The sequence below is a fragment of the Hemiscyllium ocellatum genome, chromosome 6 (assembly GCF_020745735.1).
Source record: "Hemiscyllium ocellatum isolate sHemOce1 chromosome 6, sHemOce1.pat.X.cur, whole genome shotgun sequence".
Classification (NCBI taxonomy): Eukaryota; Metazoa; Chordata; class Chondrichthyes; order Orectolobiformes; family Hemiscylliidae; genus Hemiscyllium; species Hemiscyllium ocellatum.
Genome location: NC_083406.1, coordinates 71,236,353 through 71,262,253, shown reverse-complemented (window position 1 = coordinate 71,262,253; position 25,901 = coordinate 71,236,353). Strand labels below are relative to the sequence as shown.

Genomic DNA, 25,901 nt, shown 5'->3' with positions numbered 1-25,901 from the left:
CCTTGCAACTGTATAAAGATGCAAAACCTGCTAGTACACCACACCTCTCACCTCCATCCAGAGTCCCAAACAGTCCTTCCAGGTGAGACAGAGGTTCACCTGCCTTTCCTCCAACCGAGTTTACTATATCTGGTGCTCCTGATGAGGTCTTCTCTACAGTGGAGAGATCAAACCTAAACTGTGGACACATTTAGCTGAGCATCTCAGCCGAGCTCGCAGAGGCTGACCTGACCTCTCAGTCACCACCCATTTCAATTGTCCTTCCCATTCCCTCTCTGACAAGACCATCCTCGGCCTCCTCTAAAGCCACAGTAAATCAGACCACAAATTGGAGGAACAACATTTCACCTTCCGCCTGGACAGCCTACAGACCGGATGGCTCAACATTGAGTTCACCAATTTCAAATAACCTCCCATCCCATCCCCTGACGCCCTTTCCAGCCCCTAGCCCCACCCCCTTCCATTGCTCTGACTTACTCTTTCTTCCAGCTATCAACCGGATACATTCCTCCCATCGATCAACCATGCCATACCCTCTACCTGTATTCACCTATCACTACCTCACCACTGTGCCCCTCACCCCACCCCCTTTACCTGCAGCTCCCCTTATCCCCACCCTCAGTCCTGAAGAAGGGTTACACCTGAAACATTGACTTCTTCACCTCCTGATGCTGCCTGGCTTGCTGTGTTGTTCCAGCCTCCTGCTTGTTGCCCTTATCTGGTCTGGCCTACATGTGACTTCAGACCCACAGCAATGTGGTTGACTCTTAACCACATTTTAGGGATGGACAATAGCTACTGGCACTAGCCAGTTATAGCCCAATCCTGAGAAAGAATTTTTAAAAATTTGAATAACTGAGACTGTGTCGATCTGGACTTCTCACTGTAGCTCAAAAGCAGAATGTTACCAATAAATTGGCACAATCTCTTTCGAGCAGAGGAAAATTCCAGACTCGTCTATCTCCGGTACCGTCTCCTGAGCAATTCCTACCGGCTGTGATCCAGTCAACATTTCAATGGTTTATTTTGCTTCTATGCATGGGAGCTAATTCAATACAAAACTACTCTGCTCCCTCTTCTCAAGATTCATTTGTTTATGATGAAGTGTTCAAAAACAATATTATTCTTCAGTTCCAGTAGTACAGTGTGACTATTCAACAAAAATAGAAAATGTTAAATTTGATCGGGAAGCTCCAGTATTAAGTCCTCCTTGCCAACAGCAGCAGGAAACAGTTGCCTCTAAGGTAATTTACTGTCATTAGTTTTTGAGTCATGCTGAGCAATTCTGCCTGTATTAGTAACTGAATACAGCTCATCAGGTCAATGGCTTTCGGGTTTCTTCTATTTTTCTTCAGTCATTACACGATTGAAGACTGGAAGTTCCTGAACCATAAACTGCTTATGCTAGAAGTACCAGAAAAAAATAGGTTTTCAAAGTAATCCTTCTCTGTGCAACAAAACGAACTGATGGAATAAATTTTTTGCAAAACACCCCTGGGATTTGTTTTTTTATTCATTCACAGGACTAGGCCAGTATTTATTGCCCATCCCTTAAAGCCCAGAGGCAGATAAGAGTCAACCACATTGCTGTGGGTCTGGAGTCATATATAGGCCAGACCAGGGAAGGATGGCAGTTTCCTTCACTGAAGGACATAAATAAATCAGATGGTTTTTTTTTCTGACAATTGACAATGGATTCATGGTTATCATCAGACTCTTTAATTGCAGTTAATTATTGAATTCAAATTCCACCATCTGTCATGGTGGCACAGTAGCTCAGTGGTTAGCACTGCTGCCTCACAGCACCAGGGCCCCAAGTTCGATTTCAGCCTCAGGTGACTGTCTGTGTGGAGTTTGCACATTCTCACCGAGTTTGTGTGGCTTTCCTCCCACAATCCAAAGATGTGCGGGTAGGTGAATTGTCCATGGCAATTGCCCATAGTGTGAGGTGTCTTAGTCAGAAGGAAATGGATCTGAGTGGATTACTCTTCAGGGGACTGGTTGGGCCAAAGGGTCTGTTTCCACACTGTAGAGAATCTAATCAAGATTTGAATTTATGTTCCCAGAACATTATCTGGGTCTCCAGATTTAAAGTGCAGCAATAATACCTCTAGGCTGTAGTGGAGATAATCAATCATGTATTAGGTGTGGGGGCAGGTCTGATGGAAGAGGTAGTTGTGGTTAAGGTAGGGTATGCTGTGAGGAAGCACTGCTACTCCTCTTGGCCCACCAACAGCATTATAATGCATTTACTTCCTTCCTGAAATGTTCTCATCTGAGAGCTGCTGGGTTTCTCCAAGACTTGGAAATCTGCAAAGTAGGTTAAGAGGCTGTCAGCTTTTATTTATTCATTCAAAGGATGTGGGCATCACTGGCTAGACTAGTATTTATTGCCCATCCCTAAAATCCTGAGGCCAGATAAGAATCAACCACATTGCTGTGGGTCTGTAGTCACATGTAGGCCAGACCAGGTAAGGATGGTAGTTTCCTTCCCTTAAGGATATTAATGAACTAGATTCTTCTAGATTTTTCTGATGATCAACACGGCCATCATTACACTCTCCATTCCAGATTTTTTTAAGTGATTATAGATTCCGCCATCTGCCATGGCAACCTTTGAACCCAAATGCCCCGAGTGTTACCTGGATTGCTGGATTAATAGTCTAGCAATAGTACCGCCAGGCTTACTGAATCCACAAACAATTCACATTACTAGACCCTTTTTAATCTCTTGATTTTTTTTTCCATTTAAAATAGTTCTGAAAATGAAAAGATAACTAAGAAAGAAACAAAACAATTCCAACCCATTCCTGCATTGCAATAATTTAATACTGTTGCTGTCTACCCACTACAACAACACAGGAACCAATGGGAAGGAAAAGCCACTTTAGCAGTGCTTTAGCAGTAATCGCTACTGCTACAGTTGGCAGTAGCAATTAGAGGTCAGTGGAAAGGACACGTTGGACAAATGTAGAGACATAAAAACATAGAAATAGGTGCAGGAGTAGTCCATTCATCTGGTCAAGTCAAATCATGATGGTCTGTTCTATGTCTTGCCAAAGTTGACAATTAAGGACTTGGCAATACCTGTGCCTGTGTGTTTCAATACGATTCTCAAGCCCAGCCTAGCTTCTACTTAGGGAAAAACAATGACTGTAGATGCTGGAAACCAGATTCTGGATTAGTGGTGCTGGAAAAGCACAACAGTTCAGGCAGCATCCGAGGAGCGGGACACTACACCTTTTCCCACCATACCTCCTGCAAAAATGCCATCCGTATGCCCAATTCCACCGCCTCCGCTTTATCTGCTCCCAGGAGGACCAGTTCCACCACAGAACACACCAGATGGCCTCCTTCTTTAGAGACCGCAATTTCCCTTTCCACGTGGTTAAGGATGCCCTCCAACGCATCTCGTCCACATCCCGCACCTCTGCCCTCAGACTCCACTCCTCCAACCGTAACAAGGACAGAACCCCTCTGATGCTCACCTTCCACCCTACCAACCTTCGCATAAACCAAATCATTCGCCGACATTTCCGCCACCTCCAAACGGATCCCACCACCAGGGATATATTTCCCTTCCCACCCCCTTCTGCCTTCCGCAAAGACCGTTCCCTCTGTGACTACCGGTCAGGTCCAGCCCCCCCCTACAACCCACCCTCCCATCCTGGCACCTTGCCCTGCCACCGCAGGAATTGCAAAATCTGCGCCCACACCTCCTCCCTCACCTCCATCCAAGGCCCTAAAGGAGCCTTCCACATCCATCAAAGTTTTACCTGCACATCCACCAATATCATTTATCGTATCCGTTGCTCCCGATGCGGTCTCCTTTACATTGGGGAGACTGGATGCCTCCTAGCAGAGTGCTTTAGGGAACAGCTCCGGGACATCCGCACCAATCAATGACACTGCCCTATGGCCCAATATTTAAACTCCCCCTCCCATTCTTCCGAGGACATGGAGGTCCTGGGCCTCCTTCACCGCTGCTCCCTCACCACCCGATGCCTGGTGGAAGAATGCCTCATCTTCTGCCTCGGAACACTTCAACCCCAGGGCATCAATGTGGACTTCAACAGTTTCCTCATTTCCCCTTCCTTCACCTCACCCCAGTTCCAAACTTCCAGCTCAGCACTGTCCCCATGACTTGTCGTACCTGTCTATCTCCCTTTCCACCTATCCACTCTACCCTCCTCTCTGACCTATCACCTTCATCCCACCCCCATCCACCCATTGTACTCTTTGCTACCTTGCCCCACCCATCACCTTCATCCCCACACCTATTGTACTCTAGCTTCTACTTAGCACAGCAAGGGTGAATTTGGATTTACTGAAGGAACTAAATGGCAGCCAGAGCATAGACCAGGAATTCTTGTCCTCATTTCGGACACTGCCACGTTCCATTAGTGTGGGAAAGCAGATGGAGTGGGGGCTTGAAGGCAATGCAAGAAATATTTTTACCACTACGAAGTTGAGTGCTGAATTAGTAATTTTAAGGTATTCACAATGTTGGCATAGTCTAGAAGGCCGTGCAAATCAGTGTCTTGCAGTTGAGAAAGGATTGGGACACCATTCTGAAGAATGGAAAGTTTTAAGAAGTGTTCAAACAGGCAGACCTCAGCAGAAAAGTGAGGTGGAAAGATGGAGATGCATAGGAGAGGGTGAGAAGAGGTAGTGTTGATCTTTGTAGCAACTTGGGCATTGCCCAAATATCTGGCACCAAATGGAGCATACAGTCAGGGTTGCTGCCCCAAAGAAGGAATTCTGCCATTGAAACTACTGCGCCTCACTTGCAATTGGTTTCAATTGAGGCAGTGTAACAGCAATATTGGACAGCCTGAGTAGGAAGCGGGATAACCTCAGGAGCTAAAGCTATGGAGGAGGACCTAAACGTATCCACAAGTGAAGGCTCTAATGAAACTGGCTTACTTGTCTGGAAAAGTCCAAGCATTGTTGCAGGAGGAGCCTGCAACTATACAAAATTATGCTTACACACCTCATTGATAATGATCTTCACCTTACATACTCAAAGGGCTCTGCAGGTAGCACTGAAGCTCATGGTGATAATCAGTTTAGTCATTGTGGGATCATTTCAGGGCTCAAATAATGGTGTCTTTCATTTGGCTCTTAAACACTGGATTCACATTGCTGAAAGGTGCCCATTTCACAAGGACAGCTCTCTTCATCAGTTTCCCAATGGATGCAGCCTAACAAGCACAGACAGTGATGGGTTTCACCACTATAGCTGGACTAGCGCAGGTACTGTGCAAGACCGATTACACCAGGACTGCCAGGATACTGTGTTGTGAAGTTTCTTGACTCCTGTTTCTCACAACCAAAGAGGAAATCTAGCCCAAACAAGAGCTTCCTGTCCTCACTGATATCATCAAACCCCATTACACTTCATCATCAAATTAAGTTCACGACAGATTATTTTAATTTCCAAGACCATTGTCATATAAATTCAGCTACAACAATTAACTTTTTAGCATATCCATAATTATCATTGATCCAATTCCCTTTACATTAGCCAATATAATCATCTGTAGCCACTTATTGATAATCCAGGTAAGATAATAACAACAGATTTATAAACCAGGATAATTACACCTGACTAGCCAGTAAAGCTCAGTCAGTAGTCAGAAGTAAAAAATGAGGGTAAGTGGTTTTATTCTATGATTTTAGCTGATAAAAAGGAATCATGTCACTCATCTTGGAAATTTGAGAATTATTTGGTCAGTGGCAAATTCCATACAGCATATAGCAAAACATTTTAAGCACAAAAAGATGTTACATTCATTTGTTGCATTAAATTTATTCCACCAGTTCCTCCAACTGGTTGGCTATTCTGTATCATATCTGACCATCGGTTTGACTTTGCCATTTTGTGCCCCTTCAGCACAACAGTTTCAACAAAATTAACAGAACAGATAGCAAAAGATATTTTAAATAGAATTACCAATAAATGTTAGTGCCTATTAATCTGAATGAAAACATGATCTCTTATAATGCATCCTAACGCGTCGAGCACATTAAATATATGAAGTTGAGTAGCTAGCTGTCTCCATGTTAAAATTCAGGAATTCTTTCAAAAGATGCATATTATCTGAAACTTAGATGAGAATTATTTCTTTTGGATAGCCTGAAGACTCTTAAAAACTTTGCTTTGCATCTGATTGCTGTGGTACTGCAATGGATGTGAATGGCAAACAGTGTGGGACCTTATACATCCGTATCTATATTATACTTCACAGTTTGTGCTGTTAAAAAGCTAAAGCTGCAGTGAACAGCATGTTTATTATGATAGTCTATGAGATTATTGGTTTAAAAAAAGGTTTTACAGAAAATGCTGCATTTACTCAGCAGGTCGCACAGCATCTGTGCAGCAAGGTAATGTACTGGTTAATAATTATCTATAGATTACAAGGCTATTTAAAATGAAATATTACACACAAGCCTTTTAAACAAGCATTACTGGTGTGCATGGAATAGTTTGTGCACCACCACACATACCATTTTCAGGATTTGGTACAATCTTGATCAATCTCAAAGGCTTTAAAGGTTAAAGGTTAGTATTTACACAATGACCAAAGAATAAGAACAAATTGTAGACAAAAGGGAAACAAATGACTACTCCATGTGCATCTAAATGAACTATTTTCTTTAACCTTTTTTACATTTTAAAATATGTATTAGAGGGAAAATGTTACTTAATACAATATATTTACTAAGGGCAAATCACGATCTTCTAATTTCATGTTGAGGTACGTGGAAAAATAAATTAGGCTATAATCATGTAATCTGCTATTTTGATCTTAAAAATGACTCAAAACTTTTTAGTCTCTCAATTTAACACAACTGTGTTCTGTTCTACGTCAGAGAGTGTAACTTTGAAAATGTGAACTCAGCCATTAGCAGAAGTGTCCCTCTCACTTTTCCTCATTTGCCAACACATGAAACCCACCTGGCGATCCTGGGAAAGCTGTTGCAGCAGTTGCTCTGCACTCCGTTTTCTGATTCTTTTCCCAAATTGCTTATTTCTAGCCTTCAAGATGTGGAACCCTTTTAGATTTCCAACCTGCATTATAACAAGGTAAGAAGAGATTATACAATCTATTGAATCATAATATTGATTGTCACAAGTGTTATTACAACACACCTGAAAGGAATATGGTCAACCTGTGTCAAACTTTTAAGCCAATTGACTGAGATTGCCTCAGACCATGTTGCAACTATGATTGTAAGTGAAATGTTTGCTTTGTCTAAGCTCATCCGGAAGTCATAAAACATCATGTGGTGACAGTTTCATCATAATCTGCTAGTGGAATGACCAGAAACCTTGCTTATAAAACACCAAAAAATAGTAGGCGAGATATGGGTTTACTTTTTCTTTTAAAAAAAAATGTATCAGGGTTGAAATCAGTGTGTAAAATGGATGCAAAGCCAATCAATTTTGCTGAGTAATGGCTTGTCCACAAGCAACTATGCAGAAGAGGTCCAAGGTCCAATTCTAGTCTTCCTCAGTCCTCTTACTTTATGCATACATTATCGCTGAGGAGATAAGTCTGGATGTTGAAATAGGAGCGTATTATTTCCATGCTATCATTTGATGGAGCAGTCAGATCATATCTTTTGATTATTGTGATATTTTAACAACTATCATAGCCTATTTTAGTTTTGCTGCAATTATAAGCAATACTAACATTTCATAATATCAAATAGATTCAATAATTAATTAAAATTATTCTCCATTTGTACATTTTAAACTTTGTACAAGGTAGGATTCACCACAGAATACTGATGAGGTTAGCTTCATTTACAATCTTTTTGTTATTTTAAAGACAAAATTCTCTATTCATTCCAACATTAATTTACTATTCAAAAATTAGTGGCATATCTTTTTTAAAAAGTCAATGAAAATATACCCAAGTTATAACCTGACAGTTAAGTGAATTTAACAAAAATGTTTTACTAAGAATGCTGATGACATCACAATATTAAAATATATAAGCTTCTTAAATGATTCCTTGAAATTAATGATTTGACATTTAAAGGCCATCCTTATTTACAAACCGACATATTATTTAAGTGTACAGTTATACTATCGTCTAATGATGAGATGTAGTTGATTTGGACAGAAAATATGGTTCCTAGATTAATGACAACTGCATCATTAACTTTTTAAAAGGCTCCTATAACCCTTCTTTCATTAATGACTTGTTTAACAGTTTAAGTCCACTTTTAATTATCACAGGCTGTCTTTTAAAGATCAAATTTCTGTCTCTAAATTTTACTGAGTTCGTTTTATGGTCTCAATTGTCACTGTAAATGTCATCACTTTATACCTTCACTGAAGCAATGACAGGCCTACTCTTATCCCTGGCTTTATCTCCTTTTCCATCCTTTATTGTGCTACAAAGATCCCTTTTTCATAGTTTACAGCTGTATCCGCTTTCCACACGTGGCAAATGATTGCCTCCATAGAGGTATTTTCTGTTTCAATCTTGCATTTTCCCAAGGGAGAACAAAAGGGACAAGCTTTCTGGAGTTGGTTTCACTGAGAAAATTGTTCAGAATTGCCTCATTCCTCAGCAGATTAACGAATGCATACAATTCCAGCCTAAGTGCTATTGTACAGCACAATTTGGCCATTATACTTTGTCCTTTCCATTTAGAAATCCTCCTTACCAATTAAAGTAATACAGCCCACCAATACCTGCTCCCAATTAAATCTGAGCTGTATTACCTGCCTTGATGCAGCTGGTCACAGATTCCAACCACTTACTTGTATTCATTAGCCCTATTCATCATCAAGGGCTAATGGCAGGAATTCAAGCTTCAGGCTTTATTTCAGGACTCACCAAAATTATTAGCTTTCAGTTTATGGCCCTGATAAATACTAGATTAAATAGAGAGGACTGATTCAAACCTGGGGCATCTAACACTATTTCTAACTTCTTTCATGTTCCCATCTATATTAAAACAACAAGATATTACAACCATTGGTATGTTAATCAAAAACCATGTATAAAATAGTCCCTTAGAGTTTTGTCCATGCTACTGTCAGCCTCCTGACCCCTTCTTTACAAAAAAAGGCCAAATTGAGATCAAGAGGGTAGATGGTCATTGATCAGTCAGTTGTTAACTGGCATATACAATCAGACTCCAAAATGAGACGCTACAGTTTTACAATTTCCTATCGATTCTTTGAAACAAGAAAAATCATACTCTTATAGCTATGATTTTTTTTAAAAGTATGCCCTTTAAAGGGCCCTGTTAATAATTTCTCCTACCTGACAGGCAAAATCTCAGCTTTAATCTTCTTCCCAAAGCCCCAGCATGATTCAATATTTCGCTCTTAGATAGGTAAAGGGCCCCTCATCTGCATCAGCAGCCCATCATCTATCAGTGAGTACTCCACAGGGTTAACGAGAACCGTTATCCTTTCAGCATTGAATAACCGATTAGAAGGTGTCAGCGCTTTAAAAATTCAGTGCCAGCTGTGCACTGCTTTGTACTTTGCCAGTACTCAGTTTTAAAATCGCTGATTCCTCTTGATCAACCTCCAGGACTGAAAAGAATGCTAATTGCCATGAGCTACATGGAGATACACACAGATAGACACACACCAGTGGAACAAAAACAACTACAGGCCAGATGTTACAAAATTCAAAGTAATAATAACTTGATATTTATTTCTGTAACATTCGGCGAAGTATTTTCCCCTGAATTTCTCTGTACTAACCTTTGCTGATTATAAAACCAAATTTACTGTTATCTAAGAATACACCCCCAACATAGGCTGAATGATTTTTCACAATGACCTTGGGTAAATTTTAAGTACAATATCTTTTAATAATTAGGCTTAATTTGCCCACCTTTAACTACAGAACCTTTGAAAATGTTTGCTACCTCCTAGATAGGTGAGACAGTTTTCAATATATGAATTTATTTACAAATAGCATGATACATAAAAATTACATTTACTCTTCATAGCATTAATTTCATATTTTGCTTCTTTGGTCACTGTGCACTTCCTTTCTGAAAGGTATTTCAGATCTCAATCTCATTTCAAACTAACTCAAGTGTTTTAAGTTGGTACTTTATTTGATTGGAAGAGAGGATGATGATAATGTTCCCTGTCCTTTTTTTCTACAGTTGTCATGCGAACGTTCCAGGTCGTGACTTGGCAAGCTACAATGAAGGAAGGAGCATACAGCAAACAGCAGAAGGTGTATCTTGAATCTGAGACACTACAAGACTGTTGACATGTTCACTCCATCTGGCAAAATGCTTGCTCAGTTCTGTCTATTTAGACTCTGCATTTCCGTGGATTATCATTGCTCTTGAAAATCAAAATGCAGTTAAACCGCACTCGCCTCTTAGATATCCACAAACTGGGAGAAAGCACAGGAAAATGTCATGACTTTGCAAGGTTGCTGAGGTCACTTTCTTCTTCTTGAAGTCTTCTGTTCATTCCTCTGTGGAGTTTGAGAGGAGATGAGGTCAGAAACTATGCCCCACCAGCTGAACCAATTTAGTGACTTTCTCCTGAGGCTCCTTTGACCTATTTGACCTGACTTAGGTGACCCTATGCACCTTCATACTGAACCTATGCAGAGTAGGTCCAGCTCGTTAGTAGGCACGGTGGCTATAAACCCTGTGAAATTATAACAAATGATTGCACACTGCCAGCAACTTTACCCCACCTCCTTGTCAAACTTACTGATGCTCACCATTCATGATAGCATTAAGGCTTACTGTGTAAATCATTTTTTAAAAAATTCAAAATAATCTATAGTGGCATATATCTAACATATTTTAGATTATAATTAAAATTCTTTGAAATTCAGTAAATTAAAGACCATACTTTAAATACTTTACAAATCTTTGGCTGCCAGTGATTACTGTGTAGACGTCAAGAATTTCAAATGTACAAATAAATTCTGATAATTATTTATTAGTCTTAGCTTCCTTACCATATGGTAAGGAAAAGAATTGAAACCGCTTCCTCTCACCTGCAATGAATTATCATAGGATACCACATCCACCTGCAGTTGGCTCTATGTCATATTTCATGGCATCTCATTTCTCCACCAGTGCAAATTTTTAAAATTTTCAATGCCTTCTGACCCACACATTTTAAAAGAAAAACATTGATTACATCTGATAATGCCTCTCTAGACATTTCTTCACCCATGGAGTTTGTAGTATTCCAGGGTCGTTGAAAGCTGCTTCCTTAATGCAAAGTACCTACAAAACAAGCTCCACCTCAGTATTCTTCCAATGTTTCACTGCCTGCCACATGCTGGTTTTTCAGTCTGTTATTTTGCTGAAGCATTCATAATAATCCTGTGAGTAATTCCCATACTTAAATTAACTCTTGGGTGAGAATCAAAGAATGAATACAGCAGAGGAGTTGGCCATTCAGCGCATCCTGATCATTCTAGATCTCTGCAATGAACGTTCAAAAATGCCCATTCACTTGCTCTTCCCTGTACATTTCTTTTTCTCTTTAGATGCTTAGTTAATTCCTTTGTGAAAGTTGTGATTGAATCTGTCTCCACACATTCTGTGTGCTTTCCAGATCCTAACAGTGCAAAAAAAGAGTTTTCCTCTTTCTGCTGTTAGTTCTTTTGCCTCTCATGGTAAATCTGATTTTCAACTGTTTCCATTGAGAGGAGTTTCTCTTTATCTACTCTGTCTAAATGATCTTATGAGTTTAAACACCTCAATTAAATCTTCTTTCAAGTCCTTTTAATAAGAACAACTCCAGCTCCTCTAAACTATCTCTCAACTGTCCCTTGTCTCTCTTTTGGGAATTATTTTCATAAATCTTTTCTGCAACTTCTCTCATGCCTTCGCATCCTTCCTAAAGTGATATGTCCAGAATTGGAGCACAATATTCAAATTATTAATACATGCAGTCATTTTCTTTTTCTCTGAAATTAAAATTGTACAATTACAATAGCCAAAACCTTCTTGGAAAACTAGTGGCAAGATCACAATGCATGTTTTCATTAAAATTGTGAATTGGCCAGCAAATCAAGTAAGGAATAAAAGAAATGTACAAGTTGTGAATTGATATAACTTGTTCAATTTACTATGTTCCACTGAAGGCCTCACACAAAAACATCACAGCTGAACCACCCAATTACTGTTCAAAATATGCTGGATTTGTATATTAAACTCAAATTAATTCACAGTGCAAAGTTAAAGTTGGTATTTAACGGCACAAATTCTTTTTTAATTGTATGATACTTATTAAGTTTCGCTGATCTAAAAAGGGAACAATGTACACTAACAATTTTCATCCTATAGGTAGTCAGTTGCCACATTTTTTCCAAAATTCCTTTGTATTTCTTTCATTTCATTTGTCTCCCATCTCTCTTCCTGAAACCAATCTTTCTTTCTCCTTCCACACCTCATTTCATTCTAACCCACCTTCTTTCTCCATTATTCCGGTTTCCTTCTCAATCCTCAGATCTTATTTGTTAAGGAGACAGATAATTAGCACCATTCACCAAATGTTAGATGCCCTTTTTCATTGCTGTGGCATTATCAACTTGCATTTAACAGAGCAATGCAATTTCAAATTGAAGGGTGCAGGAAAGAAAAATATCTGAAAGCACATGCTGCAAGATATTTTGCAGATGCAAAATATGACCCAATTGTTCAGTACAGAAATAATACATTTGCAATACATTAATAATACTGTTGTCTAGATGCCACATTGTACTAAGATTAGTTTTATGCTCTGCTCACAGTCCAATCAGTGATTCACTAGATCTTGACCTTTCTGACCAAGACAGTGCTTTGTTCATTCGTGATTGAAAGTAAATTAAAGGCAATGGGTTGAAATAGCAAGGAAATTATGAAGTCCTTTTGGGTGCTTTTGAAGCCCAGTTTAACTGAAGTCTGGAATTACACTTCATGTAGTGGCAAATCCGAAGGTTTCTCATAAAAATGATCTTTATTACAACTGCAAGTTAGTCTTGGAATCAGGTGTTCTTATTTGAGTTTACAATGCACCTGCTTCAGCCAAAAAAGGGAATATTTAAATACCCAGGCCTAATTGTTTCAATGAGTTTTCTATTAAGCAAAGCATAAGGTGGTAGAGAAGTGTAATAAGGTTCAGAAATGGCATTTAATTTAGCAAAACGTAAGAGTATGTATGTTGGTAGAGCCAACACAGAGTACACAAATCATTTGCAAGGAACAATGCAAAAAGGAGTTGAGAGGGCTAAAGATTCCAGTCTTAATATATCACTGAAGGTGTATGTAGGGAAGCTGTGCCTAACTATAACAAGACATAGGGGTGTATTAAAGGAACCATAGTACCTAATTCAGAATACACAAATTTCAACATTGTCTGATTACATGTCAGACCACAAGTAGGGTACCATATCTGGCTTTGGTTCTCCATACATGACGAATGGTATGGCCTTGACAAAGTTACAGAGGAAATATACCAGGTAGACATCTGGCTTAGTTTACCTCTGTTACTTCATTACTTTGAAGAAAACCTCTCTACTTAACATCCTTCAAGAGGGAACCTAACAGAGGTCTATATAATGATTAACAAGCAGATAAAGTCCTTATCGCTGGGTTATTCCAGTTTATCAGATCAGGGACAATCAGAAGAGACAATTTTTCTATTTTGCAGAATGAGAAGAGACTGAATTTCTTGTCCGTGTGAAGAGTGAGCTTCTGGAAGGCTTTGTCAGCTGGTGGGATGGGTGCTAACTCTCTGCATATCTTCCAGAGGGAACTGGAATAATTGCTGACTGGAACATCATATATAAACTAGGTGTCTTCATAGGTGACACATGGGACATGTGAGGAATTTTTGCTTATTCATCCTTGAGTTTCTCTCGTTTGTGCCTCTCTCAGGATAATACATTGCCATGGGTTTTGGCACATGTTGGATAGGAAGGTTGGAGAAGAAATGTTTAGTAATGATGATCTGACCATTATAATTTGCGAAAGGTTTGATAAATCAAATGCTCCTTTCTGGCCATCACTTTAGTACACCCATAATTAATGGATATGATTTGGAACATGTCCACATTCAGGGATGATACTCCAGTGGGTCAGTCAGACATTTATTTAAAAAAAGAACGTACTGACACAAGGAGTCACCAACCATAACCACCTTGAGCATTCCCATTGAGAAATGGCAATCTCCAGAGATATGTTCACAACACCTACAATCCACTTCAGTATGGAAAGATTCAAAACTGCCTTTTTTTATAACAAGTTGTTAAAACCAAGAGTAAAAAGTGAGGTCTGCAGATGCTGGAGATCAGAGCTGAAAACATGTTGCTGGTTAAAGCACAGCAGGTTAGGCAGCATCCAAGGAACAGGAAATTCGACATTTCAGGCCAGAGCCCTTCATCAGGAATGAGGAGAGGGTGCCAGGCAGGTTAAGATAGAAGGTAGGGAGGAGGGACTTGGGGGAGGGGCAATGGAGATGTGATAGGTGGAAGGAGGTCAAGGTGAGGGTGATAGGCCGGGGTGGGGTGGGGGCAGAGAGGTCAGGATGAAGATTGCAGGTTAGGAAGGTGGTGCTGAGTTTGAGGAAATCAACTGAGACAAGGTGGGGGGAGGGGAAATGAGGAAACTGGAGAAATCTGAGTTCTTCCCTTGTGGCTGGAGGGTTCCCAGCTGGAAGATGAGACGCTCTTCCTCCAACCGTCGTGTTATGTTCTGGCGATGGAGGAGTCCAAGGACCTGCATGTCTTCGGTGGAGTGGGAGGGAGAGTTAAAGTGTTGAGCCACGGGGTGGTTGGGTTGGTTGGTTCGGGCGTCCCAGAGGTGTTCCTTGAAGCGTTCTGCAAGTAGGCGGCCTGTCTCCCCAATATAGAGGAGGCCACTTGGGGTGCAGCGGATGCAATAGATGATGTGTGTGGAGGTGCAGGTGAATTTGTGGCAGATATGGCGGATATAACCAAGACCCCATCTATCCTTTCAAGCAGACCTGCACATATTGGTTGCCATGTTCACTCCTTCCTACAATGACTGCATTTTAAAAAGTTTTTAATTAGCACTCAAGGGAATCCTAGAATGGTAAAAGGCACTAAATGAATTCAGGTTTTCTATCCAGCATGTCTCATGGACTAACAACTCAAACAGATAGTGAAGTGTGGATGCCTTCTTTAAGATAGGTACCAGAGGTTAATTGCATGTGAAGAAATGTTAATTCAATCTTCTGTTTGGAAGTAAATTCATCACTTTTTTCACATTTAGGCTGAGAGGCAAAGTACTAACTTACCTCTCTGGCTGCCAAGTACTGTCTTCCCTTCCTTCTTTCAGTTCTTTGACACCTTCTTCCTATCTCAAGAGAACTATTACAGTTCCTGTGATTCTTCAATCACCAATACTCTTAGCACCGCCATGGGGTACAAAATGCAATCCATTGCACAATACGGTCCACTTTGGGGCATGCTGCACAGAGCTCAAATGTCCCATGGATGAGCATCCCAGGATGAAAGCACATGATAGCTGCCAATGAAACAGTTACAGATTTGCATTTGATGCTGATCACATATCAGCTTGGAATTGATGAAACAATAGCCGTTCGTGTTGAGGAAATCTCCAGGATTGTCCATTGGTTCTGTGACAATTATATGTATTCAATCAATAATCTGCCATACATGAGGAAAGACAGCCACTGTTGCAAACCCAAGTTGTGTCATACTGACTATCGATATCCATTGAAAAGGTAACATACAGATTAAATTTCATTTCTAAAAAAAAGGTATTGGCAAACTGCTTCATGCAGTTGTGCACTGCTGGCTGGAGCACAGGTAAACCTTAGGTCTGCCTTTAAACCAACCTGCCTTCACATATGCCCACTTTCACAGCTGCATCTGATCTACTTTGAGGGTCAGCCAGTCCAACTTAATCCGAAACCTGTCTTTCTGCAGCAAACATGGTGCACGCAGGGACCATTCACATCGATAGGCCAGTCAATTTTCTAATACTTGCTTTCATTTGGAATCTAAAGCTCATCACTAACTCTTGCATCCAAACTAGTGGAGAACCCTCATTGACAATGTGATTCAGAACAGCACCAATCTAAATGAGTGGAACATTCAACATTTACAAGGAAGTAACACGGAAAGCAGCAAATGGCAATCATCGTAACACTTCTTCCATTGTTCTTTTCACTGACTCTAATCCTGCTATCCCAGTAGCTTTACATCCTCAAGGTTAAAGTTCACCAATGTTGCTTTCCTTTGTTTCTGCATTGGCAGAAAGCTGAAATTACACTACTCCACAAATGTGTGTACATACAATACTTGTGTATCGTCTTAAAAGGGTTTTTATTAGAGAATATCAATGCAGCACAATACTCTGCAACTGTATCACTTTGTGCCTGCAATCCCCCACATGTTGAGCTCCCAATCTGAGCTGTGCCAACACGAAGAGACATTGAATGGAAGCCAGGTGCTTCTCCACAGGGATGAGAGAGATTTGGAGGAAGAACAATTCTCTCCAAAACAGCAATTTGCTCCTATGTACCATTTTGTTTGTGAAAATGAGATTAGAGACAAATAGCAAAATCTTGATGAGTACAGGTATGTGAGTTGCTTAAATCTTATTAATGGAGTTCTTAAATAGTTTCTGACAATATTGTATCATTCTGATATAAGTGCAACTGTATATTATTCATGGATTGATGTTTTTGCCCATTGTGGTCAAAGTACTAGAAACTTCATACAGATAGATTTAGACAAGATAGTTAACTAAAAATGTGCCAGCAGGATAACACCTTACTACAACAGAAATTTAACCACAATTTTCTTTTAATGTGTTCTCAATTACAGCTGAATTTATGAAATCATGGACAAATCTGCATGTTCATTTCTCCAGCACCTTATGTGTATAAGTCAGTTCATTAGGCTGTCCGCAGGTCATGTTTTGTATATATCATGTGTAAATTAGATTTCTAACTAATTTTGCAAATTGGAAAAATATCTACATACTTCCAAACTATTTTATGTAAAGTAAGAGTTATTGTACTGGCCTCAAAATGAAAAACAGAAAAAGGCAACAGCATTTGAGGCATTATTGGGCAAACTGAATAAACAAATATATTAATGTTCAAATTAAATCTTACAGGGAAGTGGTCACTGATGAGATTCCTTTAAAGTGGGTCAAACTTCCAACTAAAATAAACATACAATCTCATCATCATGTAAACAAAATAGAAATACTGGATATGAGGTTCATACATTTCCTCAGAGGGTAAGTTCTTCGTGTCAAAGTGCAATCTGATGGAGGTGCTGAACATTTTTCCAATGAGAGGGAGCAAATTCATAAAGAGAAAGAGTAAACATGACCGACTCTCTCATATTTTCTTGTGGCTACCCAAACAGCAGCATTGATAGAGGTCTGAGAACAGAGTATTCTTCGAAATGATCAGTCAGTGTTTGTAAAAGGGTCTGAAGAGGGACAAAAAAAAGCAAACCTGGAAGAAATGTTAAATTAAAAATAACGTAAAGCTAGAGAAGGAACAGATCCAGCAGTCAAAAAGTATACTTGACAAAAAGCAATGATCATATTCTGATGAGTTTAAGATATCTTTTGAAAATGTTCAAACTGTCAAACTTCAGGACACATTTGTAATGGGCAAAAAAATGGAAATGCTGTTTTAGGTAATATTTATAAGAAATGCAATCAGACATTAGCAGGGTGAAAGGTGTGCCACATGATACAATTCCAATAGCAAATAAATAAATAAGAGAATGAAAGCAATCTAATTTCGAAGGACCTAAGCACTTAATTTAACCACTCTTGAAGCTGAGCCTTCAGACGTTTTTTCTATTACACTAGATTCATGTCAGCTCAGCTCAAAGGCATTTCTATCAGTGACCATCTAAAGTATCACATGACAGTGTCCCACACAACAGAATAGAAATTCAGTAACAGTCAACCACATTCATGTACAAGAAAAGTCTGGGATTGTTGATGCCCATTCCAACAACTTCTTTGAACATCCTTTTTTTTTGCTCTTAAGATTATTTTTATACTCTATTGCCATCCCTCACTAAGTGATGAAAGCAAAACATAACCGTGAGGTTATTCAAAAATGCAGATATGGTACACTTTTAAAGAGTGGTACTTATAGGAATGTACAAAAGCAAATCTTTGTTTTTTTTGTCAAAATCTGTTCCCTTAAATCTTGCTTCCCCCTGCTGGCTGATCAATGTGGAATTGTTCCAAAAATTCTCCCAAAGCAGCAGAGGCACACAAAAGGCAATTGTAGCCAAAGCATTGCCGTTACCAAGGAGTCTTTTGAGGAACTCCACTAAAGGAAAACTGAAATGGTCAATGGTGCAGTCACACTTTAGGTCATCAGTTTACATTGTCACTCCATTTCTGACCTGTTCTGCATCTATGTATGTGGTGAAGGACGTGCAAAATTAAAAGTCACCCTATGAAGCACCACATTCTCACTTGAGGAATCAAATGACACTGTCTTCTTAGATTTTTTTTGAAAAATTGAATCTTTTGTTTCCTTAAAACCCTTATTTAGCATACTCTTGTTGCAATGTTGTAAACTTTTTTTTATTTTTGTAGCCTGTTGGCAGTGTAAAGCAAATTAATGGAATTAATTGAAATTGAGTTCATTCTGCATCCTTGAGGGTGCAGAACACATTCTCATGTGTTTTGTCCTTGGGTTGAATTCCTATGGATTAGTTAAACTCTAGAACTGCATGTAACAGATCAGAATAGTCTTCTGCCAGGAAGTTATTCACATTGAACATCTTAGTCAAACAAATATGCCAGTGAAAATGTATTTCAGTTAAGTTACTAAATTACTTCATGTTGAAGCAAAGGAACCAGTTCCTTCATGAAATTGCTGGCTGTGATTATTTCTCTAATGCAATTGTTTATACATCTTGTTAAATTAGCTACAAAGCCAAACTGTTCAGGACAATGCATATTTAACATGAAAGAGTTAGGTTGAGCCTTCAGTATAAATTTAGTATCTGACGTAGAGCATTCAATATTATGTCATTCTGAAATAATTAAAGTGAGCCAGAAAACAAAACTGATGTTGGGAGTTCTGAAACAAACTGAAAATTCCGGCAACACTCAGCAACTTCTGAAGAAGCCAGATGAGTCGAGTGGTTAAGTTCACATTGTAGGTGTAAAGCCCCTAATTCAACTGTTTCCTAAACTTGGCCTCAAATTCAACAAAAGTTAAGTACTGCTTGTGCCTCTGTGACTATTCAACAATGAAATCAAATACCAGTGAAAGTTCAGTGCTGAAATGACAACTGACAAAGCAGCAAGTAGGTGGGGCGCATGAATTTAAATATAACTAGCAATGTGTTCATTGGCACAGTTGCAATCAGAATCAACAAGAATGCCTCAAGTTCATTTCCTGATCTGTGCTGGGTTACCGTGGTCTTGAGTTTTAGGGTGAAGTAGGGCACAACTGGCCGCAGTGTGAACTGACTGCTGTTTTGACAACTGCTCCTGAAAAATGCAACCTGGTAGATTCTAAGTCAGGGCATTAAACAACTTAGGGACAATGAATTTCTTGCTCCAACTCCTATATGTGAACAATGCTGGAGAGTTAACTGCCTCTTAGGAAATATTGGCAGTAATGTTTCATCCCAGTCATGTGGTGGAAACTGAAGTGGGTGGGCAGTGAAAATTGCTGAGGTCATCTAACCATCTTGGGCCCAACAGGGCAGCCTTCTGTCTTGTAAGATAATTAATAACATTACAACCATGTTGCAACCTGTACATATCTGGAGCCCTATTCTGGCAGAGCAGTCTCTGCTGCAGAGGAAGACACAGGGCTGAGAAGATGCATAATTTTTGATATTGCTTTTACCTGTGCCCTCCTATTGGTGGGCTGTGGTTTTGTTTTTACCTGGTTCTTCTGATGCCCTTCCAAACAATCAGTCTCCAGAGGTCATGACTGTCAATAACATTGCATCATTTGGAAGTGTCACTATTTGCATTTTGTATGCCACTTGCAGGTGTCCTCACAGTAACAAAATAAACTCCCAGGAAAAGTGCCCAATTCACTGGAAACTCTTTGGTTATGCAGCCATCATGAATATGACCAAGTGAATGCAGATATTGCTGACCCAGCGACATGATGGAATTAAAACACTCAAGGACCTCTGAGTTGGTATCCTGTTAAGAGACGCTATGGATACATCTGAGACAGAAAGGATAGAAACTGTTCAGCTTTTCTTCTCCAGAGTACATGTCATCCAGGGTATTACCGCTGTAAAGGAGCATTCTGAGGATGCAGGTTTGTTAGGCTCGCAGTTTGGTGTTCTCAGTCAGCTTGCTGTTGTTTCACATGCCCTTATGCAGTTTGGATATTAACAGTCACAGCCAGGAAAATCCAACAAGCAAATGGATTAGTGTTGGAACAGACACAAAGTGAAAAGAAGTTCTTAAATTTTGCTTGTGAAGACTGGAGGACCAAAAGGTCAATCTTTTACTGCCCACTGGTAAAAAAGTGAAATCTGTCTTCCTCGGCATTCTTGAAGTGATCATTAACTGTTTTAAAACTGTCAACTGCTGGAATCAGAACACTAGTAAATGTGACTTAAAATAGAATAGTTGGAAGATAAGAATGACCAACAAACTTTGGTATAAAACAGAAAGAGCTGAATGAACAGTGTCTGTGAAGTTAGAAAGACTTAAGGGTTCACATCTGATATGATTCTCCTTCAGAACTAAAAAGAGGTGGCGACATGATTGGTTTTACACTGCTGAGAAAATTGGAGGGGGGGAGGTCAAACGGAATAAAGGCAAGGTCAGGCAAAGGTTGAAGAAGAAGGAGATTAAAGAACAAAGGTGTCATGGAACAAAAGGCAAATGGAGTGACAGTGGCTGTAGCGAAGAAACAAAGCAGTGGTCGAGAGAAAATGTTAACAGGAGAATAAAGGTCAAATTTGACTGAAAACAATACATCTATAAACAAAACATTTCTTTCTCCCAATGCCTGTGCCAAAGTGTAAAATATCAAAATGGAGGACAGAGTTCATGGTCTGAAGTTGTTGAACTCAATGTTGAGTCCAGAAGGCTGACCCTTCCGGTGGCTTGCCATTTCAACACAGCAGCTTGCTCTCATGTTCGCATTTCTGACCCAGGCCTGTTGCAGTGTTTCAATGAAGTCCCATATAAACTAAAGGTATGGCTAGGACTTTGTACTTGATTTGATTTCATACATTTTTAAACCACTTTTCTTTGCAACTTGAAAATACTTCGTTAAATAACGTGATATTTTTCTCGAGTTTCGGGATTAAATTTTCAAAGAAAACAGCGATTGAACCAGAGGGAACATTGGACCTGCAATTCATGTCAAGCTGGCTGTCAGCATATTGCTGGTTGTCGGTCATTCTCAAAGAGCTCATATGGGTGGTGGTGGAGGGGTGAAGGGCTTGGTAAAATAGCCACCCTCTTAAAAGTAGGTGAGGTGCCTTAGAGGCCAACAGGTGTGCAGGGCTGAACTGGAAATTTCTAGTTGGCAAACAGGCCCCTTTAAGTTGAAACACTCAAACATCGCTTCAGGATGGAGGAAGACACCTGGCCTGATGGAGTGGGGTGGGATGGGGTGGGATGGGGTGGGTGGGGAATGTTGCTCTCACCCTAATACACTCTCTCGCAATGTCTTCCTGCAGCTACCGATGGACAGTGGTAGAGGTTCATAGATGCAGCTACTGGCCATTAATGCCCCCTCCCTCCATGCAGGTGGCCTAGCAGCTGTCACCTCTTTACAACTTTACCCTTTTAATAAGTTTTCAGAGCACGCATCCACCTCAAGGTGTCATCTCTTCCTCCTCCAATGGCAGGGCTTCTAATCTTTCAATGTGGAAAGGTCTCTTATTAGCTGTTGAGCCTCAGAAGCGAGACCATTCCAATTTATTTGATGGCAAGGACGCAATCTGGCAAGAATTAGTTTATAGTTTGTTAAGCAGCGTTGGCACACTGGTCATAGTCCTCACACGACACCAGGTCATAGTCCTACAAGTTTATTTGCCAGGAATTGGTGTTGGAGAAACTGTTAGGTCTGAAGGTTGATAAGTCCCTGGGGCCTGATGGTCTACATCCCAGGGTACTGAAGGAGGTGGCTCGAGAAATCATGGACGTGTTGGTGATTATTTTCCAGAGTTCGATAGATTCGGGATCAGTTCCTGCGGATTGGAGGATGGCTAATGTTATACCACTTTTTCAGAAAGGTGGGAGAGAGAAACCAGGAAATTATAGACCAGTTAGTCTGACCTCAGTGGTGGGAAAGATGCTGAAGTCTATTATAAAGGATGAAATTACGGCACATCTGGATAGTAGTAACAGAATAGGTCAGAGTCAGCATGGATTTATGAAGGGGAAATCATGCTTGACTAATCTTCTGGAATCTTTTGAGGATGTAACTCTGAAGATGGATGAGGGAGATCCAATAGATGTAGTGTACCTGGACTTTCAGAAAGCTTTTGATAAAGTCCCACATAGGAAGTTAGTGAGCAAAATTAGGGCGCATGGTATTGGGGCAAAGTACTAACTTGGATTGAAAATTGGTTGGCTGATAGGAAACAAAAAGTAGTGATAAACGGCTCCATTTCGGAATGGCAGGCAGTGACCAGTGGGGTACCGCAAGGATCAGTGCTGGGACCGCAGCTTTTTACAATATATGTTAATGATATAAAAGATGGTATTAGCAATAACATTAGCAAATTTGCTGATGATACAAAGCTGGGTGGCAGTTTGAAATGTGATGAGAATGTTAGGAGATTACAGTGTAACCTGGACAAGTTAGGGGAGTGGTCAGAAGCGTGGCAGATGCAGTTTAATATGGATAAATGTATGGTTATCCACTTTGGTGGCAAGAACATGAAGGTAGATTACTACCTAAATGGAATCAATTTAGATAAAGGGTCAGTACAGAGAGATCTGGGTGTTCTTGTACACCAGTCAATGAAGGTAATCATGCAGGTACAGCAGGTAGTGAAGAAGGCTAATAGCATGCTGGCCTTCATAACAAGAGGGATTGAGTATAGAAGCAAAGAGGTGCTTCTGCAGCTGTACAGGGCCCTGGTGAGACCACACCTGGAGTACTGTATGCAAATCTGGTCTCCAAATTTGAGGAAAGACTTTCTGGTTATTGAGGGAGTGCAGTGTAAGTTCACAAGGTCAACTCCTGGAATGGCGGGATTACTTTACACTGAAAGACTAGAGCGACTGGGCTTGTATACCCTTGAGTTTAGAAGAGTTGAGAGGGGATCTGATTGAGGCATATAAGATTATTAAAGGATTGGACACTCTGGAGGCAGGAAACATGTTTCAGCTGAAGGGTGAGTGCCGAACCAGAGGACACAGCTTAAAAATGCAGGGCAGACCATTTAGGACAGAGATGAAGAGAAACTTCTTCACCCAGAGAGTGGTAGCTGTGTGGAATGCTCTGCTCCAGAGGGCAGTGGAGGTCCGGTCTCTGGATTCATTTAAGAAAGAGTTGAATAGAGCTCTCAAGGAATGAAGGGTTATGGAGATAAGGCAGGAACATGATACTGATTAAGGATGATCAGCCATGATCATATTGAATGATGGTGCAGGCTCGAAGGGCAGAATGGCCTACTCCTGCACCTATTGTCTATTGTCTATTTGAAATCACAAGCGTTTGGAGCACTGCTCCTTCATCAGGTGATTTCAAATAAACCTGTCAGACTATGACTTGGTGTTGTGGAATTTCTGACTTTGTCCACCCCAGCCCAACACTCGCATCTCTCCATCATATCTGCCAACAAGACAAGGAGTTAGGACTTAGAAATTTCCCTGAAGCTGCAGCCCCGACCACAGAACAAAGAAAATGTGTGTGTGTGTGTGTGTGTGTGTGTGTGTTTATGGAATTAAAATTTATCTGAAAATCACATGGTTTGTTCAGGATACAATATGAGCTTGTTTTGTCATGCCTGTTAATTGAAATAGATGTGTATAGCATATAATTACATTTAAACTATTCATAACTATCTTTGCCACCTGTAAAATTACACAGTGCATTATCATATAATACCTGAATTTAACATAGATGGTCATATACTGGCTATAGTTAACATTCTAATAAAGCATATTTTAGCAGTATGTTAAGACTTACATCATCTATCTGTTATGATGTGCAATTACACCTAAGATAATAAATCAGCTGGGTTTTTAGGGAGAAATCATAAAAAAATAAGTTTATGTTAGAACTACTATTATTATATTTTAAAATGTATTCATTGCTTTTACGTTAACATTGATAGGCATATCTATAATCTCTTTTAGGTGACAAATGTATTTGTACTATTCATTGAAACAATTTTGATTGTCACTGGAATGTTATCTGCATAATTTATGCAAGTGTGGTTCAATTTCTCATCTTCAAATCAGTCCTCAGAATTACTGCTATCAAACCTCCAGACCACTAATTTGAACCATTTGTCTCAATATTACAGCAAATCTCCATTTCCACAAATCTTTGAAAAGCTACACTATATTCCTATTGCTGGCAGTTAGCAGCAAGTGCCAAAATATACACTTCTAATTTTGACAGATTATAAACAATAATCTTTTATATTTGTTCTACAAATCTTGAGATTTATATCACATACTCCATATTCACCTCAAATACACCAAAATGGGAAGGAATGTAAATTGCCCCTATTGATAGGTTATTAAAAGGAATGGGGCAGAATTTTCCCAGCCTCTGAACAATGGTTGAGAAAATACAGTGAGCAGGAGAAAGCAAGATTCTTAATGTTAAGAAAAAATGTCCAATTTTCCACTCAAGGTTTAACTGGGAGAACCAAATCTCAATAGTCAGCAGCAAGGATCTTGTTTGCAATGTATTAACATCTTATTATTACTGGAACTTGTATGTTTCACGTATACGAAGTTTGGTGTTTTCCAAGACACTTGTGAGAAACTAGATGGCCCAAATCCCCAAATTGAAGGCCAGACTGATATTTTGGAGACTAGAGCTTGCTTCCTCTATTGAGCATCCAGCTAGGTCAATATTCTCGAAATTCTCTAGGCAGTGACCGCCTGACCCTGCATCTGGTATTTGGTATCAGTAAAAAACCTGCCTTACCACACCATCATGGCATCTTGGACTAAGTTAACGTAAAGTGCATCACTTCAATGCTGCACTTATGAACACACCAACATCTCACATATCAATACTGCTGTCAGGGTGCTTTATGCACAGGATCAGGCACTCATCTCATACATTGGAACAGGATGCTTCTCAGGGGTCTTAGTTAACTGCCTTAGTGCTCACTTACGTTGTGGTTATTGTGATGCTCACAGCAACTTGGTCTTGCTTTTTATCACAAACAAATTCAGACAGCTTGTCATAGTGCCAGCAATGATCAGTCAAGGGTTGGACAAGTTATTGGATGTCACCTGAACTACAAGATCGCACTGCGTGGAGATAGCTTACATGGCAAACGTACAGTATGTGCTTCAACCAGTTGGCTGTATTTGAAAGTCTAAGACTGTAGTCATAGCCAAGAGGGACGACGGACCAGAGACTGGTCTGTTTTCAGTCACTAGGGTGTTTCAAGTGAGTGAGTAGGAAAGGCAGGAATGGTTTGTAGTTTGAGGTAGAGAAGGATGGTTGAGAGTCACTGAAGGAAGATGCTGCATTCAGTACTGAGTGGCAGAATATGAGTTTTGTTGGGAGACCTGTGCAATGACAAAGTTACAATTAATGTAAGGTAACAGAGAAAAGAAGGTGGTACTTGCCAGTGCAGACTGTAGAAGATCATTGACTTTCTTGACAACGGACAGGACACTGGCCTGGATGGCTACTTCAGACTAGGCTGGCAGAGTTTGAAATGATGTTGGGTTTAAATATAGTGCCCGTGGTGTGAATGCTGATGGAA

General features: G+C 40.0%; 1 protein-coding gene across 1 annotated transcript in view; it reads right to left on the bottom strand.

Annotated features, from left to right (window-relative positions):
- Positions 1-25,901, bottom strand: part of LOC132816742 (PC3-like endoprotease variant B) — an 876,366-nt gene that overhangs the window by 639,535 nt on the left and 210,930 nt on the right. Inside the window, exon 3 of the mRNA XM_060826651.1 lies at positions 6,962-7,075. Coding sequence (XP_060682634.1) covers positions 6,962-7,075 — 114 coding nt within the window. The remainder of the gene's footprint in view (positions 1-6,961; positions 7,076-25,901) is intronic.